Genomic DNA, 17855 nt, shown 5'->3' on the forward strand with positions numbered 1-17855 from the left:
CAGCGGTATTCGTGTGAATGTAGGACGTACCACTCCGTTAGGATAGGGTGGGAGGGTCATCACCAGGCTTTTCTTCCTTTTTTATAGAATATGCTTATTTCGTAGTGTAAGTAAATGGTTTCCGAGTAAATATGAAATTACGTTTCTCATTGAGCCAATCATAGCACACAAGGGATTACTACTCATCCAATCAAAACACTATGAGCACCGTCTTGAAAAACTATGGTACCGAGTTACGTCACTCACTGAACCAATCATAGCACGCGATGGATTATTACTCTTCCAATCAAAACACTAGAGCACTGTCGTGAAAAATTATCGCACTGAGTTACGTCACTCACTGAACCAATCATAGTCAAGAAGGATTGCTACCCATCCAATCAAAACACTATAGCACTGTCTTGAAAAACCATGGCACTGAGTTACGTCACTCACTGAACCAATCATAGCACGAAAGGATTACTACTCATCAAATCAAAACACTATAGCCCTGTCTTGAAAAATAGGCTTCCATTCCCAAATCAAAATAAAAACGTTGGGCAATATATTTCGTATCTCCAAATAAAATCACTGTTCCAACAATATTTATAAAATATTTGAGAAAAAGGCTCGCGCGCTGATTGGCTGGCTAGTGTGTTTATATCAGAGGACAGAGACACGCTCGCGCAAATTCGTTCAAAAATATTTTATAAAAGCAACTATATAAAACGGCTGGTTATGTCTCTGTACTGTGACATGAACACATACGCCTCGTGTTCCTAAACTTGCTTCTCTTATCCTCCACAGTTCCCAGCGTGTTTATAACACAGTACATAGACATGCGCGCGCGTTTTATATTCCTTAGCTAAACTTTATCCCACACTACTTGATGGCAATAACGCAACGTTAAAAAAAAAAAAAAAACTGAAAAAGTTTCCATTTATATGAAGGTACGTTGACCCTGGTAGCAGTAGAGTTATCTTCCCTTCATAGGCCTTTTCCGATATCGATAAACATGATGCATTGTGGTCTAGTCAGGGTACGAACAACACCATATAAGGCATGATGAACAAAAGATGTTTGTACTCAAGCTAGACCAGAATGCACCACGTTCGCTAGACGGCACCCAAGGCCGTTTGCCCAAAATTGTTGCATTTTATTGTAAAGGATCTTAGTAACACATCGTGAAGGTCAGTGAGAAGTCTACAGCTCTGTCTTGCCGGGTGAGCCAGCAGAAAACTGCGCGAGGACGTTGCTCCTTTTCGTAAATTCATCTACTTTGGAGGCACTAATCTGACCACCTGAAAAAAGGTAAAAGACGAATCAAAGAAAAACACTATGAAGAAGCTCTTGGATGTTATGGTAAAATCCGCTGTAGCGTTTTTTAGAGCTTGCAACTAAAAGTCATGCAATAAATGAAGATTTTTTTTTTCGTTTTGTTCAAGTAATCTGCTGCTAATAAAGAGAGAGATTAAGCTTCTCGTTTACGGCAAACGTGAAACGTCAGTTGACCATTAAAAAATTCTTTAAAATTAGTGAAAAGGAATTGCAATGATCTCCTAGTAGTAGATAAAAATAAGAATACTTGTCTTTGTCGGGAAGGTAGGGAAACGATGAAAACGTGGTCACGTTTGCCGTTTGCGGGAAGAGAAAACGGGAATCTTAATCTACCTAATGCTGTCGTTACTTTTGCCGTTTCAATTTTGCTACGGATTTTTGTTGTTGCTGCTGTTGCTTCTATTACGAACGAACCTTTTGACTTATGGTAAAAGTCGAAAGACATTCTACTGATCGTTCATAAGATTCTCTGTATTAAGCAAATCTTACAGAAAGGGGTAACAATGTATTACAGACAGAAGAATAAGGGAAGGTTGACAAACATACCTAGCAATCGCTCCATACGACTTGTTTCAGTAGTGATAAATGAATCTCCCACTTGCTTAACTTTCTCCATCACTTTGACATAGTACTTGGCCATCCTTTTAGAAACGACAGAAACAAATTCGTTAATTAAGTGACACTGGCTCTACCCTGGCTCTACCCTGAGTGAGAAAAAAGGCCTCTGGACCCCAGCAGATGCTGAATCTCAATCAAGTGTCATATCAAAAAGGCTTTGAATTCATATTATCTCCAAATGGTGGGAAAACACCGATCTTAATTTGTGCTGTCAACCAGAAAGAATTTTATTGAAAATTTGCTATTCAGTCATAAAGATGCGTATGAGACAGTAAATGTCATCTTGAGACATCAGACAATTCTCACTTGAAAAATACTAAGAAGCCGTTTATGGGGTTAAGTGGGAAAGAAAGATGCTCCTACAGATATCTTGAGTAACCCTCTTTTCTCAGTTATTCTTGTAGTACTAACAGATTTGTTCTTACTTTTTATCTTCCTGGCTATCAACTAGTCCTTTGGCTTCTTCATAAACAGCATCTCGCTTGTCCTGAAACAAGCAAGTGTTAGAAGTAAACAAATAAATAAACAATAAATAATAACAATGGATGGATGGATGGATGGATGGATAGATGGATGGGTGGGTTGGTGGGTGGATGGATGGATGGTTGGATGGGTGGGTGGGTGGATGGATGGATGGGTGGATGGATGGATGGATGGATGGATGGATGGATGGATGGATGGGTGGATGGATGGGGTGATGGGTGGATGGATGGATGGATGGATGGGATGGATGGATGGATGGATGGATGGATAGTGGATAATTAAAAGGAAAGTAGGATGAGTGGGTGGTGAGTTAGTTTAACACTTCAAAAAATGCAAACCTACCTTATCACCCATGAAAGATTTTGCAAACTCATCAAAAGCCTCAATTCTTCCAGCCTTTAAAAAACATGTAAAAATTTAACATCCCATATTTTATTGTGACTAATGTGAATTTTCCTGCTTTCTGATTGGTCTAGAGTCAGGGGAAATAGGAGGACGTACCGATAAATTACGTCAGCAAATCACACCCGTGCTTGAAAAAGTTTTTCTTTCAAATTTCCCCCTTGTTTTCATAGGAAAATCATTAATTTTCTGTGGTAAAAAAACAATTACCTCCAGTTTGCTTGGGAGATGGGAGATGGTTAGTATGAAATGTAGGCACTGAGGGTGGTCACTGCAAGGGTTTTTTTTTTTTTTTTTTTTACGTCCTAGTGGGTCTTTTATGTCCCTCCAATATTGGATAGTAATAAAAAAGTGTGGAGAGACGACACCATTATTTAAAGTGGGCATCGGTGCCATCAGTTATTTTAAGACCCTGAGGGATGGTCTGGCCAAGGTTTGAACCATAACCTCCCCCACAAGACTTAGCCTGCGTGCAGCCTAACTAACTGTTAAGTCCGAGAGAAAGGTCCAGCTGCACACAGGCTAACAAGACTCTGATATTCAATTAACTGAGCCAATCAGTTGTCAGTTATCATACAAATGAACATAAGGGTGTTACATATTTCAGCCCCCTTGCTAGTATGAGTTTCTGTTATAAGGATACAACTCAAACAATGAATCTTATTCTCAAGAGAATGACACATGGTCTGAAATGGAAAAACTGTATTGCACCCAAGATAAAGATTTAAAATTTCCAATTTAAACAGCTATATGTTTATACTAATCAATAATAATTATTAATAAGTTATAATTGATAATATTAAAGATCACCTCGGAATTGAGTCCACCACCAGACTTTCGTTTTGTTCCACACTTTTCATTCATAAACTGAATGAAGTCTTCCTCACTTCTTCCACCAGAATACTACAAAGAAGAAGAAGAAGAAGAGTGTTACCAATAATTGCTCAAGGGATTATGCTTGATCACAATCAGCACGAAAATATGTGTAAAATATATAAATAAATAAACAAACAAATAAACAAACAAACAAATAAATAAATACTCAAATAAACCACTGTGTTTCAATTCTTCATGCACCACAAGCAGGGATAAATGCTGTTCAATGTTTGATGACCAGACAAGATGACTGGACACATCAGATGGACCAGCATGTGACCAGTCAATGTGACCAGTCAATGTGACCAGTCAAGAGAACAGGTCAAGTTTTACGAACTTGGCACATACATTAGCCACTAATGTTTTGGTTTACATTACTCGTGCCATTCTTATAGTGCCGAATTCTTGTAACAAGAAATTAATGGAGGATGAAAATAAATTGTAAAATTTTGGTTCTTTGCTTAAGAATATCAGAAAGATATTTCAGTGAGTGGTTCTTAATGCATTCAAGATTATTTCAGCAAAGTTCCAGCTCGAATGAAAGAGTTTTAATTTTGGAGCGATTTTCGTCCAAGTGCCCCTTTAATCTAAATGAGACTCTTTTGTCTGGATTACTTCCATGGGTCTTACCTCTTCTCCATCTTTGTTTGTCTTTGAGAAGAATTTAATGGTAGGGAACCCACTGACACCATACCTATGGAATGACAGAGATTAATTAAACAAAACGATATTGTTAAGCAAAACAAAAAGAATTGGAAAAAATTCAGACTAGCAAATATGATAAACACAGTTATTTCAAAAAAGGGTGGTGAGGTTTTTGTTGCATGGTGGATACATGTTGGATACCAAGCTCCAACTGCAACTATGGGTGATGTGAATTCAACAAGCAGTAGATAACAATAATATGAAATTTCCATAAACTTTATGTGTACTTTTTTCCAGCATATTTTCTTCTGTACTGACATTATTTGGTCTCCATATGGTTTGAACAACTGAGGGACAGGTGGATTGATGTCGGTTGGTGGGTGGGTGGGTGGGCGGATGGATACATTATTTATACATATTTTGTAGCTGAAGAAATTATAGAAGGCACAAAACAAAAACAGTCTTACTTCTCTCCAAGTTCTCTGTGAGAATCAGCATCAACTTTTGCAATCACACACTACATGGAATAAAACGTATGTCAAGTACTGCTACTGTTTTTATTGCTACACACTGATATAGACAAACTCTTGCTCAAGGTTGATGGATAATAGACAACTGTTATCATATCAACACAGGAAAATATGTGAGCTTATAACCAGAATTAAATTTGCATTTGCAGACTAGAGGGTTTCCAATTAGGGGGATTTAATGGTACTTTAATAATAAAAGTAATCAAATAAGAATACTTTTATTATTGTTATTTTAATAGAGTGCAAACAATATAACCGTGAAACTTTAGTAATACTAAATAGCACAATTTCATGCAAATTCCATTGTTTTCTATTGTTTAATTAGCACTATTTTGCACTATTTAGTAATAAGTGTTTCACGGATTAATTGTTTGTACTCTATTTAATGAGGGTAGCACAGTATATTATAAACAACTGATAATCCAATAGCCCTCAAAATAATTAAAAGAAATACACCTACTTTCAAGAATGTTGTCATACAATATTAGAACATTAGTAATTTAGTGAGAAATGAATACATTAAAAGACAAAAGAAAAAGTTCAGCTTCAGTGATCTTCTTTTGTTTTTTAAATAATTCCTATCCCACTAAATCACTAATGTTCTGTTTTCGTATGACAAGTTCTTGCAAGTAGGTGTATATAAAAATGTGATATATAAATTTAACTAATAAAACTATTATTATGAATATGTACCATGGCAATACTTACATTTGGTTCATTCTTGAATGTTTTGCCGACCTTCTCATAGACTGGTGCAAGGTTCTTACAGTGTCCACACCCTACAAAATAAATGGTGGCCTTATTATAGATTCACATATCCTTGAGTTTTTTTAAGTACTTCAATGAACTCTAAGATCATGTTTAGTCAGGACTAAAACCATGTTTTGCAGTGTGGTTACTATAACCAGTGTCACCTAGACAGTGAGAACCAATCAAATTGTAGAATGAGAACAATACACTCCAGCTTTGAGTAGTGGAGCCAATCAGAAAGCAGCAAGAAACCAATAGCCTTTCAACATATCCTTTTATTCCCAAATGATGATGGCTATTTACATGTAGTTGTTTACATGCAACATCAGGGTCAAATTACCATTCTCGTGCAGTCTAGGTTTCTGATTGGCTCCACTACCCAAAGTTGAAATACATTGTTTTCATTCTACATTTTAATTGGTTCTCTTGTTTAACTGGTGTAAGTGGCCCTACTTACAGTAGTTGCACTGTAAGACACTACTTACTCATATGAAAGGGATTGCGGTACTTTAATAGTTCAGCTGACTTGTGTCAGTCACTAATCACCTGACTGTCAGCCATGCATTAGCCAAGAGTTGACAGACTATCATTTGTGACTAGCAGTCAGGCAATGTACTGCCAACCCATGGCCGATAGTCTGCAACAATGCTTGACCAATGCACGGCCAACAGTTGACTGATACATGTCGGCTGGTCATAGTTTGTCAATATTACTCACAAGGAGCATAGAATTCAACAATGACATCTTTGTTTGCATCTTTGATTACTTTGTCAAAGTTAGACGTATCCAAGGTTATTACATCCTCCTTGACAACTGGAATTCTTGCTTTAACACCTAAAAATGATTAATCTGTCAATATATGATGATTATAATAATTTACTTTACTTAGAAAAAGTGAAAGAAGACAGTCATAATTTAGCAACCTCATTTGTTAACCTCATACTTGTTCTCTTAGTTAGTCATTAATAATTAATAGTAGTAGTTATAATAGTCATACAAATTTCTATTTAACTTATTGTAAATTTATACATTCATCTTAAAATGTAGCCCAGTCCCTATTATAGTATATCTAATGATTTCATAAAACATTTTTTGCTACTTGTTAATACATTGTAATTCATTTTTATGCCATTACGTGTGATTAAACTTTCATGATATTATTATTATCATTATAGCAATGATAAATTTTTGGCTCTCTTATGTTTAATCTCGCAGGGACCTTGAGTCTGTTTGCCTGCACCTCATCACACTTGTTTGCTTTTGTATCTACCGTTTTTTTTTTTTGTTCTCCTTTGTAAGTCAAGCATGATGAAAGCCTCTAAATAAATCTCTATGAATGAGATGGGGATTGCCATTCTACATTGTCATCAGAGCCATGGTGAAGGCCTAACCATAATTTTCAGGGACGGCGGAGCAGTTTTTTGATTGGGGGGGCTCAATAGTGATATCATATGGCAAGGTGGGGGGATTGAGTTTAGTGAAAATGTATTAAAGTTTCACAAAAAGTGGGCCCCCCCAGTTCCGCCGTCCCTGATTTCATAGATATTTTTAGAGCAAAGGCAGAACATCAAGACCCCGATTGTTGGTCTAGCTGTGGATTGAACCCATGACCTCCTGCACAACAGGCTGGTGCCCAACTGAAGAAACTATCAATCTTCAAACAGTGATGGTCTAAATAAAGGTAAATCCTATGCTAAAATAATGGTATTTCATCAAGGATAACATTGTGTCATACTAAGGCAAAGTGTGACAAAATTAATCCTACGCTACATGTAGCTGCAAATTTGAAAGTGGTCTAAAGGTGACAACAGAGGGCACAACTTTGCGGCAAGAAATAAAAATGATACTGAATAAAACATTACCAGTTTTTCCTTCTATGAAGCTGGCAAAATCTTTAAGATCTCTTCCTCCATTATACCTTAAAGTAAGACAAAATCAAAAATTAAGTATTGGCAAAAGCAAAAAATAAATAAACCAATAGTAACTGTAGATTATTCCCTTACTCGCTAGCGGTGGTGCTTCCTTTTTCAAAATACTTGATAGTAGGATATCCACTGACTCCAAATCTTGACGCCAAGTCTTTGTGAGCATCTGCATCCACTTTAACAATCTTAACATCTTTGGTGTGCGGATATGACTCCCCTAGCTGTTCATAAGTTGGAGCGAGACTCTTGCAATGACCACACCCTAAAGAATAATTAGTAGAATTTCATAATTATGAAATTTTGCATGTGGTGTGTGCAGTTATAAAGCATGTTGGGATAGACATTATTTGTCATAGTGCAATGTTTTCCCATTTCAGGCCACGTCATTCTTTGGAGTATTATTTCTTTGTTTAACGGTTGTGCATGTGAAGACATATGAATACGGATACAACTCAAACGATGAATCTTAGTGCTCTTTCCATTAAGTTGAACCAACCAGACCAAGCAGTCAGTTATCAAATGGTACACTATGTGTCAGTTCTTATTAGCTTTAAGAACTTGGTCAACCAATTCTATACAACTTACGTACCATTTGAGAACTGGACTCTCAGACTTCTCGGTTCAAGCTCAATAGAAAGTGCCCTTATTCTCTAAGGAATAACATATGGTCTCTAATGGGAAAATGAATACGAATGGGAAATGGGAAATGCATGCATGTGTAAATCTTATTATCTTATGTGTGATATTTATTAGTTTTTTATCATGTTAATTATATTTTATTGATAATTATTATAATATTATTTCTACCACATAATGAACCTTACTCAAATTCACTTTTGGTGACCATACGACCACAAAAAAATGGCTTAAATTTGAAGTCAAACTTCATGTTTTTTTAAATTAACAAGTCAAATCTTTAGATGGAACCATTTTTTCATGTTTATCTGGAGTAACATTGAACAAGGTTGAATCAATTTTTCACTTTTAATTTAAAACCGAATTCAAAAAATATGGAAGACAAGAAACAAAGGTCTCACAAGAAAGGCTTATTTCTTTCTAAAAATGCCTCTTTGATTAATTTTTCATATTGCTTATATTATATTATTGCTGGCATTCAGTCTCGCATTACAAAAAAGAGTACCTGTATGAATACAAGCCATACCTGTTTCAATAACTTCAATTAATATCAGGCACGTTTATTAGGTTCATTTAGTTTGAATATTTGAACTAGCAAGCAACTATTTAAATACTAATTAAGGATGGTGGGTACAGTTCGCGACCCATTTTCATTTAAATGAAACTGTGTCAGTTATTTAGAGTACCCAAGGGGCTATCTAAAAATGAGAAAAAATTGGGGGGTCCCCACGCATCCAAGCGAGATAATTGTCATTAAAGATCCGATGACGTAAGCGCATTTTGAAGCACTTCAAAAAATCACATATCCCTTGTGTTTGGCTTAAGTACATCGAAATCTTGTCTAAAATAATCTTAAACATGAATATTTTTCATATTGATAAAAAGATTTGAAGTTGCAAAGGTGAAAGTACATTTTTTTTCTGCTTTTGCGCAAAAATAGGTGAAATTTCAATTTTGGACAAAAACACAACATCAAAAAAGAAACTACTCAGAATTATTTTTATTTTTGAAATAGTACATTCAAAATTATCTTAAGTGTTTACAAAACATACCAAGCAAATAAAAAACTGGGGTCACCATGCGTTTTTTGGAGTTATAATTTTTTGAATATCAGATTTCAAGCTTTTTTCCAGCGATGGTTACAAATTTCCTCCACCCCTCCCCTGAGAGACGTGGTTGAGCAATGCATTATGGGATGGTAAACATGGCGGACTACTGCAAGAACTACTGGAAGAAAACGGTCACTAAATTGTTCTAGAGAATGCAATAAGAAAACCTTGTAGGGATAACTGAGAATAGAATGAAGACTCAAGATTTTCATAGAAGAAACTAAGTGAGTTTTTCCCGAGCGAACGGAGTTCAAAACTTCGTATTCGCATTGAATGTAAAACAAACTACCAAGTCCAAACTTTTTTTCGTCGATCAATTTGTGAAGTTTAAGTGCCTCTTTACATTCAATAAACCCTCTTTCTAACTACTCCATCAGGTAATCTAACTCAATAATTCGCCTTCCTTCAATTAATATTTTGTGTTTTTACAAGTTTCTCCGCCGCTTGATCTTTTTCGTCTAGTTTTTGTCTTCACCGGTACTCTATTTCTAACAAATCTACCATCTTCTCATCGTTTTCTCCTTTTCACAACATTCATTTTCATTTTCATAGTACAATTAAACTATCCCATACAGACACCCATGAAAAAATTGCTATTAAAAAAAAAAAAAAAAATGATTACAACAATGATCACGCATTTATTTTGTTTTGTTGTTTATATTTTTGAAAACATTGGAGTTCCTGTGGATTACGTAATGTGCGCAGTAAAAGTGCGCACTGACAACTGTACCCACCATCCTTAACTGAAAATCTTGATCAAACAAATATTTTAACATAACTCAAAATGGAAAAAAAATATATCCAAAAGTGCCTAAAAATGTTTTGAAAGTACATTAAGATAATATTAGTATAATAAATATATATTTTGAATACTATATTTATGCATGTACAACCATTTGGGATTTTTAGAAGGATTGAAGCTGACAGCAAAGCTTATAATAGAGTAAATAACATCATTTCAAACTTACAAGGTGCAAAAAATTCAGCTAAAACAAAGGCATCTCCATTAACAACCTAGAAAATAAGTTAATCAGATGAAGTCTTAATGAATTAATCATAAACTCTATTGACGTGGCATGGAATAAGTGAAGCAGAGAACTTCATTAATAATAAAGTTGGATCCACAAGTCTTGTTTGTATTGGCTACAAACTCTATAGTTTTGGGGAGAATTTCATATGCTTAAAAATGTGAAAAATTGAAGAAAAAGCTTCTTTAGGTAAGGAGAGGAGCTGTTGTTCGTTTTGACAAAAAGCGGTCACATTTTTGGTTGAGTCAAAAATTAAAAGACTTTTGTACAAATTTGAAGCCATTGTTCTTGACAGTGCAGGGTTGAATATCAACCTAAATCATCCCAAATACATATTAAAAACCCTACTAAAGTGTCCAGGCTTACCTCATCGAAGTTGTCAGGGTTTAGATCGAGAACAGCTCCCTCAGAGAGGGATAAAAAAGAAAAAAGTACGAAGACCAAAGAACAAAACCCAACGCGTGCAGACATCTTGAAGAATGAAGAAAGAAGGGGGGAAGAGGGTGAGGCACTGGGAACTAGTACAGTACACCGCTGGATGGTAGGGCTGCAGGCTCTAAAGGTACGCGTGGCGCGTTTATATACGGACAAGATAGAAATGAAAAGGGAAAAAAATCCTAATCTTCAGGTATCTTTCCCCTCGCCTTAAGAAAACGAGAAAAAGGAATTGGTCCTTTGCTTTCTGCGGCAAAGTGAGAAATTGGACAGCGCCTAGTAGAGGACAGTATCGGAAGCTTTCCAATATGCGGTATATATTATGGACCTTCAAGCTATTGTCATGGGGAAAAATGGTTGTTTCAGCCGCGTAAATTTATTCTCAAGCACTTGAATGCGAGGCTACGTGGTGGAATCTATTGTGTGAAAAAGGCCCATATAGTTCACATCTATAGCTAGGGTTGAAGAAGCTGTTTGACTGGAATAAAAAAATGAGATCCCCGTAGCCTCCCATCCAAGTTTCGAGGGTTTAAACAAAAGTTCTTTATTCTGATTGTAATAAAAATTGCGCCGTGTGATCAAAGTCCATCGCGCTTAAGGGAAACTCTTCAATTTTTTCATATAAGCACACCAGCAACAATAAAAAAAAACCTTTAAAGAAAACCATGAAGAGTTTCTGATTTCCCAGAACGTTGTCTTTATTTTCAAACGCTAATAACACTTTTGTCTTATTTACATTGTTACACTCTCAAGTTGTTGTTTTAAATGATAATAAAACATACTTAAACTGTATAATAAAAAAACTAAATTTTAACAATTGAACTTGTTGGTCAGAGCTCTTCCACAAGGTAGCAATGAGCGTAGCATCATAGCATTTCTTTTCTAATATTAAGGATTGTACGTTGGTGTAATTATTCCTGGTTTCCAGTTGAGAATGAAAATCTACTTTCACTTCCATGGTTGAGAGGATACGCTAAAAGAAAAAACACAACTCAAGACATCAATTGTATATCAATTGGAATTTTAGTGTGTTAAGTTTTACGAAGAATGACATCAGGAGAACTCGGAGAAAATCCTTGAAGCAAGGAAGAAATCAAGAGAAAATAAATTAGCTTATTTTCTCTTAATTAGAGAAACGTAACGAAGGTCCGTTGTGCCAAGTCCAAGGATTAAACCCGAGACCCAGGAACCAGTTGATAGTATACCAGAGGTTTTATCCCTTCCTTGATTGCCAAACATTTTTGCCTTGCGTGAAACAGATTTCTTCGAACATAAAACTGCGCTTTTGCGGTAGAAATAAATGTGATGTATCAGCTAGCCAAGTTGTTGGAGCTGGTAGCAGGTTTGTTTCTTACCTTATTAATGGGTGAGTACTTCTATAACGACTACTGTAAATTACAAATTAAAGAAAAAAAGATATTATTTTTTGCTTTATACATTTGCGGTTTAAGTCAGGTTTTGATTCGCTTAACAATACCCTTACTTAGCTCGTATGATACAGGGTCTTAATGGTGTGGGGCCTTCGTCATATGGATGCAATCAGTCGAGCAGGATTTTAAGGGAGGTTAGGGGAGTGGAGGAAAAGTTGTGCAAAAAGACTTTTCGCAGTGTGAAGTTTGAGCATGCATTCACTAGGAAGTTTATCTGTGCGCGCCCTGCATGGTTCGCTCTGGTGATCGGAACCAAATTCAACAAGACTGCTATGTAAACTGGCGTTAATCAAATACTTACTAGATAGTAGCTGGGATAGGCCTTTGACCACGCAAATCTACAAAGGGTTCTTGTCTTAATGAGTACTATATCGAGAAAAAAATACTATTAGGGAGCTGCATAACTATATAACCCTGTATATGATTACTGTTATGAATGTCGCGTTCTGATTGCTTTATGAGAGCACATTGTACGCGCGCGCACTTTCCGTTGCATAATTCCTATCTAAAACAACGGTTATTGTAATTTGTATTTTATAAAAGAAATAAAAAAACTTGCTTGCTGTGCTGTGTGCTGTTATAAAGCACTTGGAGATTGGCAGAACACTCGAGAAGTGTCCAGAAGCACTCCGCTACGCGTCGTGCTTCTCCTAACACTTCTCTCATGTTCTGCCAACCCCCGCGTGCTTTATGACTGCACACAGCACGTGCGCGCGTTTTCTATTTCTTCAGTATAAGGCGGACGTAAAAGACCCACTGAAGATGCTGGTGACGACCATCCTCAGTGCCCGTGCTAATACTACAGGGCCTACAATAATTGGCTATGTATGCTGTTGTGGTGTCCCTACCCTCACAGGAAAAAAATCATAAATTATGAATTATATTTTGCCCTCCACATCAGAAATAATAGGGTTTAACGAGTTTTCCGTTAGTAAACTCCCGTCTTCATATAATGTTGACCCGCAATAAGTCGCACTCGCTAACTCAAAAAGATATTCTCTTCAGTTCATTAGTGTGAGAATAGAGCGGGCTATAACAGCAAAGAGAGACTCAGATAAGTCCACATAAAAAATGAGTTATGCTTTAAGAGTCTTACCCTCCAGCCTCCTGATAACCTTGGTGCAAGATATCTAGCTGCGTATCCATTAAATCTCATCTCTTGTGCGCTTTTTGCCAGATAAGCTTCGGGCATGTACGTGTAAGCCTCTCTAGGATCTGGTAAATAATATACAAATTCTTCGTTAATCTATCCTATAGATTTCAACAATAACACCTGGGGTCATTCTTGAGCTCAACAGAAAAAAAAAAAAAGAGAAAAAGGAAATAATTTGCTGAATTAAATTATTCAGTTTTCAGCACAAACTGAGTAATGCTAGATTGACAATATATACAAATGTCCGAATGTTTGTTGAATGAGTTGACGGTAGCTTTTAATGTATATATCTGCCGTATATGAGGATTCAGTTCTTCCCTGGCAGCACCCTTTTTGCAACTTTTTTCTATTATCATTTGTTTGCAAATAAAGTTATTATAAATAAATATCTGTATATAGAGAGTTATCGGTTATCATCTGGGTGGGAATCATACGGTACTGACTTACAGCACGTACAGAGTACGAAGTGTCATAACATTTTAATGGCTTCCCATTATCTTCCAAAAAATCATCTAATCACAACGCGCAACAACGGTTACGGCAAGGTGTCTATAATGTCCCCATGGGTTATTCAAGCAAGTGCGCAAAAAATGGTACTATCGCTTCAATGCATGTGGGGTTCTTAGTGCGCTACATCTTTGCGCAGTGAATATAAAAGTGAGTTTCCCTCTTCCATAAAGTTTTACCATAGTTAATTATGATATAACTAGCATAATTTTGCATAAAGATTTTAACGTGGGAAAGGAAATCATTAATTTTCGTCCTGTTTTTCGCTTTGGCATCGTGTAATGTATATGCGCACTTCATGGGTCGCACGCGCAAGCCGCACAACTCACCGTAACGCGCTGACGGGTGTCCTGTACTGGTTCTGTATTCCATTTCTTCTTGAAAATTTCTTTCGTCTTCATTTTGTTTTAAAAACTCTGCCGTCCCACTAAAAATGGTCGATATTATGTCATCAGCAATGAATAAAACGAATATTGTTTTGTTGGTCAAATACACAGAGGAAAAACTGATTTGGTGAAATAAAACAGGGCTTGAGTTGAATCCTCTATGTTTCTCAAACAAAACACGTAAGACGAAAAGAAGTAGAAAAGTTTTTCTCTTGGAGAAACACGGAGGGAAAACATGGTTATATAAAAAAAGTTTTTATGAAACAACACATGGAGCTCAGTTGGTTATCAAACGAAAAGCACACACACAAACTACGGGAAGACAGAAAAACGTTTTGTTTCGCAACTTAAGGTCTTTTTGTCATATAATCCAGGCTAAACCAAGGGATCAGTTCAAAAATGAACTATAATCTGTAAACAAGAAGCCTAAGAAGGGTAAACAAACAAAAGCTTCAAGCAATATCTCTAGAATTAGACAAAAAACGAGTATACGAAATGTTTAGGGCATGCTTCACTTCATGCATGCGAAGTTGATAGAAGAAAAAAAGTGATTTTGTTTAGATAACTGGCTTTTGTTCAGGTCTTCGGAATTGTCTTTACAGTGAACTTATCGCGAAATGAAAGCACGGATTAGAACCATAGTACTAAAGGAATTATCTAAATTAAACTTTCAACCCATTTTCATCAGACGTAATCTTACTGGAGTTGGATAACTTGGTTTTCAATCCGATGGACTTCATTTAATTCTATTTTTTCATATCATGGAATAGATTCAAAATTCGTAGACTAGTGCTAGGTTTTCGCCTAGTTCTGGTTCTCTTCAAATGATTTTTAATCTTTCTCATGCAAGTACACGGACTTGAGCTCGCAACTCTCAGATCACGAAAACGTTTAATCAAACTTACCCTGTCTCGAGTGGGTTATATCCTCTAGACTGAAGATTTCGTCCTGTTTCTGTAATTCTCTGTAATTAAAATAACACAGGAAACACACGTAAGAGAAAGATTACACGGTTGCTACAACGTCTCCCTAGTGATGAAGTAACTTACAGTTCCAGACAAGGGCCTCTCTGCCGGCTTGAATAAAGTTATAGAGGCGCTCTTGAAATCATCTGCAAAGGTAGCGAAAGAAAGAAATATTATGAGACAAATTTCGTAATCTTTGAGGATATTTTAGGATGGATTTAAGGAATTTACTTCTAATAAGCGGCGTCGTTGTGCGCGAGTGTTCGTCGGGTAGTTTATGAGCAGCTGTGTCCATATCCATTCTTCTGAAGCTTGGAAGCATCGGATGATAAAGTCCTTCCTTGACAGAAGCTAACTTCTTCATATTGTAGGTATAAAGCGGGAAGGTTTCTGTTCTAGTTGTCATTATTTTTCATTCAGACGGACTCAAGTTTGTGCAGTAACTAAGGCAAAAAAAGCTATGGATGCCGAGCTATTTGTTGTCGTTTGTTGGCACCTGGGAAAACAAAGGTTGCCACTTCAATGGCTTAGTAATTGAATTCTAGCCAATCGTGAGCGCGCTTCCACTGTGAGGTAATCAATTAAAGCTGACACTAGGATGGCTTTCCTCCCCTGATTGATGATTTTTTATTACAAGATCATTCGATAGTACTGTTGTGGTCCAGACACTCGTATCTTATTGCGTCTGAATTTTGTTATCGAAATGACCCCAAATTTTTCATACTTTTTATAAGGAAAATAAAAACACTTTTGAAATACCGCAAAAACAAAAAAAACAAAAAAAAAACAAAACAAACAAACAAACAAACAAACAAAAAACTTTCTTATCACTGCAAAAACAATGTCTTTTCCTAAACAGTTATTAGGCTTATTAACATAACAAACACGGGTTTTTTATATCGAAAATTGGAAGAAAAATGATTTCTTAGATAGCCACTTAAAGGGCTTCCTGACTCTCAATTTGCTTCATCCCGTTCTAGTTCTAGGGTCAGACTGATAAAGGCGAAACCAAAAGCAGACACTGAAACCTACGTAGCAGTGCTACCTTTTTTTGGAAATGGTAAAGGTAGTATTGGATTCAATGTGCAGTCCAGGTTTTTTTATTGGATGTAAAAATAAAAGCAAATTGCATATTTTGAAAGTCAAATAAAAAAAAAACCATAACTGATCTATGCATCAAAGGTTTGTTTTTGGAAATGGTATTGCTGGCATTTCTTATCCATGATAATGAAACAAAACAAAATGCCTAAGTTTTCTATCTTCTGGTCCTTATAGATATCTTTTTTTTAAAATTATCTATCTAGCTCTCCCTAATGTGTCAATCTTTGTATAGTTAATTTTAACTACCATCTATGATGATAAATGTTGTGGTTGATGTTCTTAACCTGTAAGGTGAACAAAAACAAAGTGACACTGTTCACTGTCGGAAAAAGTCGTTGGAAAATCTTTAATTGGAATTTAATCACTTGATTATATCGCAACTGAATTTTTACTTCATAAAGTTGAAATGACATAATTATTTCATTAAGTAAATGTAAAAAAATATTTTGAAGCACACTGAGTTAGTACGGTGCTTTTTTTCATATTTATTTTTTCTGTTGATGTTTTCTTGCAATATATACCAGAACTCATTAAACTGACTGACGTGAGGGACTATGAAGGGACTACTTGAAACTTGACTGTGTCATTAATTAATATTAGAAAGTATTTTTTAGAACATCGATTATAAATTGAAGTCATGATATTGAAATGAATAAAAGAATATTCCAATTGGGTAGATTCAAACTAGTTAGCCAAAAGAAATAGACTTGCTCGATTCAAAGTTAGGGTTATTTTCAGTGCACCATGCTACCTTTATCACTGAATGAGAATCATGGCTGTACACTTGTAAACTCTAATTAATAAAGGAAATACCTGCACTTCTTGAAGTAGAAGTCCTAGAATGCTCAATCGGCAGTTTCCTTAAAAAACTATCCATATCCATTCTACGGTACGTCGGTGGTTTTGGATGCATCATGCCTTGTTTCAAAGCCACCAACATTCGTCGAGGAGGCTCGTAGTTATAATCTGTTCCATGCGGACGAACGGGGCCATGCTTACTGAAGCGCTGTCCTTGTCTATCGTAAGGACGGTTACCAAATGGCTTGTCCATGCGAGACATTCTTATCGAAAAATTCTAGATTTAGTTCTGAAAGAAACCGCGTATATGAATTTGTGTATGCTTCTCGTCTGCTGTAACCATGGTGGACAATAGGTCTTGACCTTATTGTTGCTATTGAATGTATGGGATTACCGGCAATTATGGCTTTCAAGTTGGATAATCCTAAGTTTGTTTAACATTCAATTGATAAAATGACAAACGTTTTGCCGTTTCTTTTTTTTCCCTTTCGAATATGAAGCATTTACTTTACTGTTAACAGGCCGATTTTCATACAGCTGCGGAATTCGCGGGAAACAATTTGAAGCTAAAAAATAATTGCATGAAGACGTTCTATGACGCTGAAGAAAATCTTGTGCTTATGGAAGGATGTAATACGCATTCATAATGACTTATAAAATATTCCCAGACAAGTTTGCCGGCAACATCTCATTCCAGATCGCCTGTTTGGCTTCTCAAGCTCTCCAATGGTTTATCTGGCTAAGATAGTGAAATTTCATGT

At 36.1% G+C, this 17855-nt stretch overlaps 2 protein-coding genes across 3 annotated transcripts; both read right to left on the minus strand.

The window, feature by feature from the left end:
• Positions 1-521: 521 nt before the first annotated feature.
• On the minus strand, positions 522-10804 carry LOC116305384 (uncharacterized). Its single transcript, XM_031715286.2, has 13 exons — positions 10686-10804; positions 10260-10305; positions 7625-7808; positions 7484-7539; positions 6339-6455; positions 5580-5650; positions 4809-4858; positions 4327-4390; positions 3631-3723; positions 2761-2814; positions 2361-2422; positions 1864-1958; positions 522-1280 (listed from the first exon to the last, which is right to left on the minus strand). The coding sequence occupies exons 1-13, from the start codon at positions 10788-10790 to the stop codon at positions 1183-1185; spliced, it is 1095 nt and encodes a 364-aa protein (XP_031571146.1). The 5' UTR covers positions 10791-10804; the 3' UTR covers positions 522-1182.
• A 478-nt stretch (positions 10805-11282) lies between these two features.
• Positions 11283-17526, minus strand: LOC116305387 (sperm microtubule inner protein 8). 2 transcript variants are annotated; one of them, XM_031715290.2, is made up of 8 exons: positions 17110-17526; positions 15280-15341; positions 15136-15194; positions 14174-14271; positions 13281-13399; positions 12486-12550; positions 12110-12142; positions 11283-11727 (listed from the first exon to the last, which is right to left on the minus strand). In XM_031715290.2, exons 1-8 carry the CDS (start codon positions 17354-17356, stop codon positions 11703-11705), a joined length of 708 nt encoding a protein of 235 aa, XP_031571150.1. In that variant the 5' UTR covers positions 17357-17526; the 3' UTR covers positions 11283-11702. The 2 variants fall into 2 exon arrangements, with proteins under 2 accessions (XP_031571150.1, XP_031571151.1); XM_031715291.2 differs by lacking the exon at positions 17110-17526 and adding an exon at positions 15427-15700.
• Positions 17527-17855: the final 329 nt, after the last annotated feature.

Source organism: Actinia tenebrosa, unplaced genomic scaffold (assembly GCF_029948245.1).
Source record: "Actinia tenebrosa isolate PJP-AT-01 unplaced genomic scaffold, QUT_ActTen_1.0 PGA_scaffold2__45_contigs__length_23673736, whole genome shotgun sequence".
NCBI lineage: Eukaryota > Metazoa > Cnidaria > Anthozoa > Actiniaria > Actiniidae > Actinia > Actinia tenebrosa.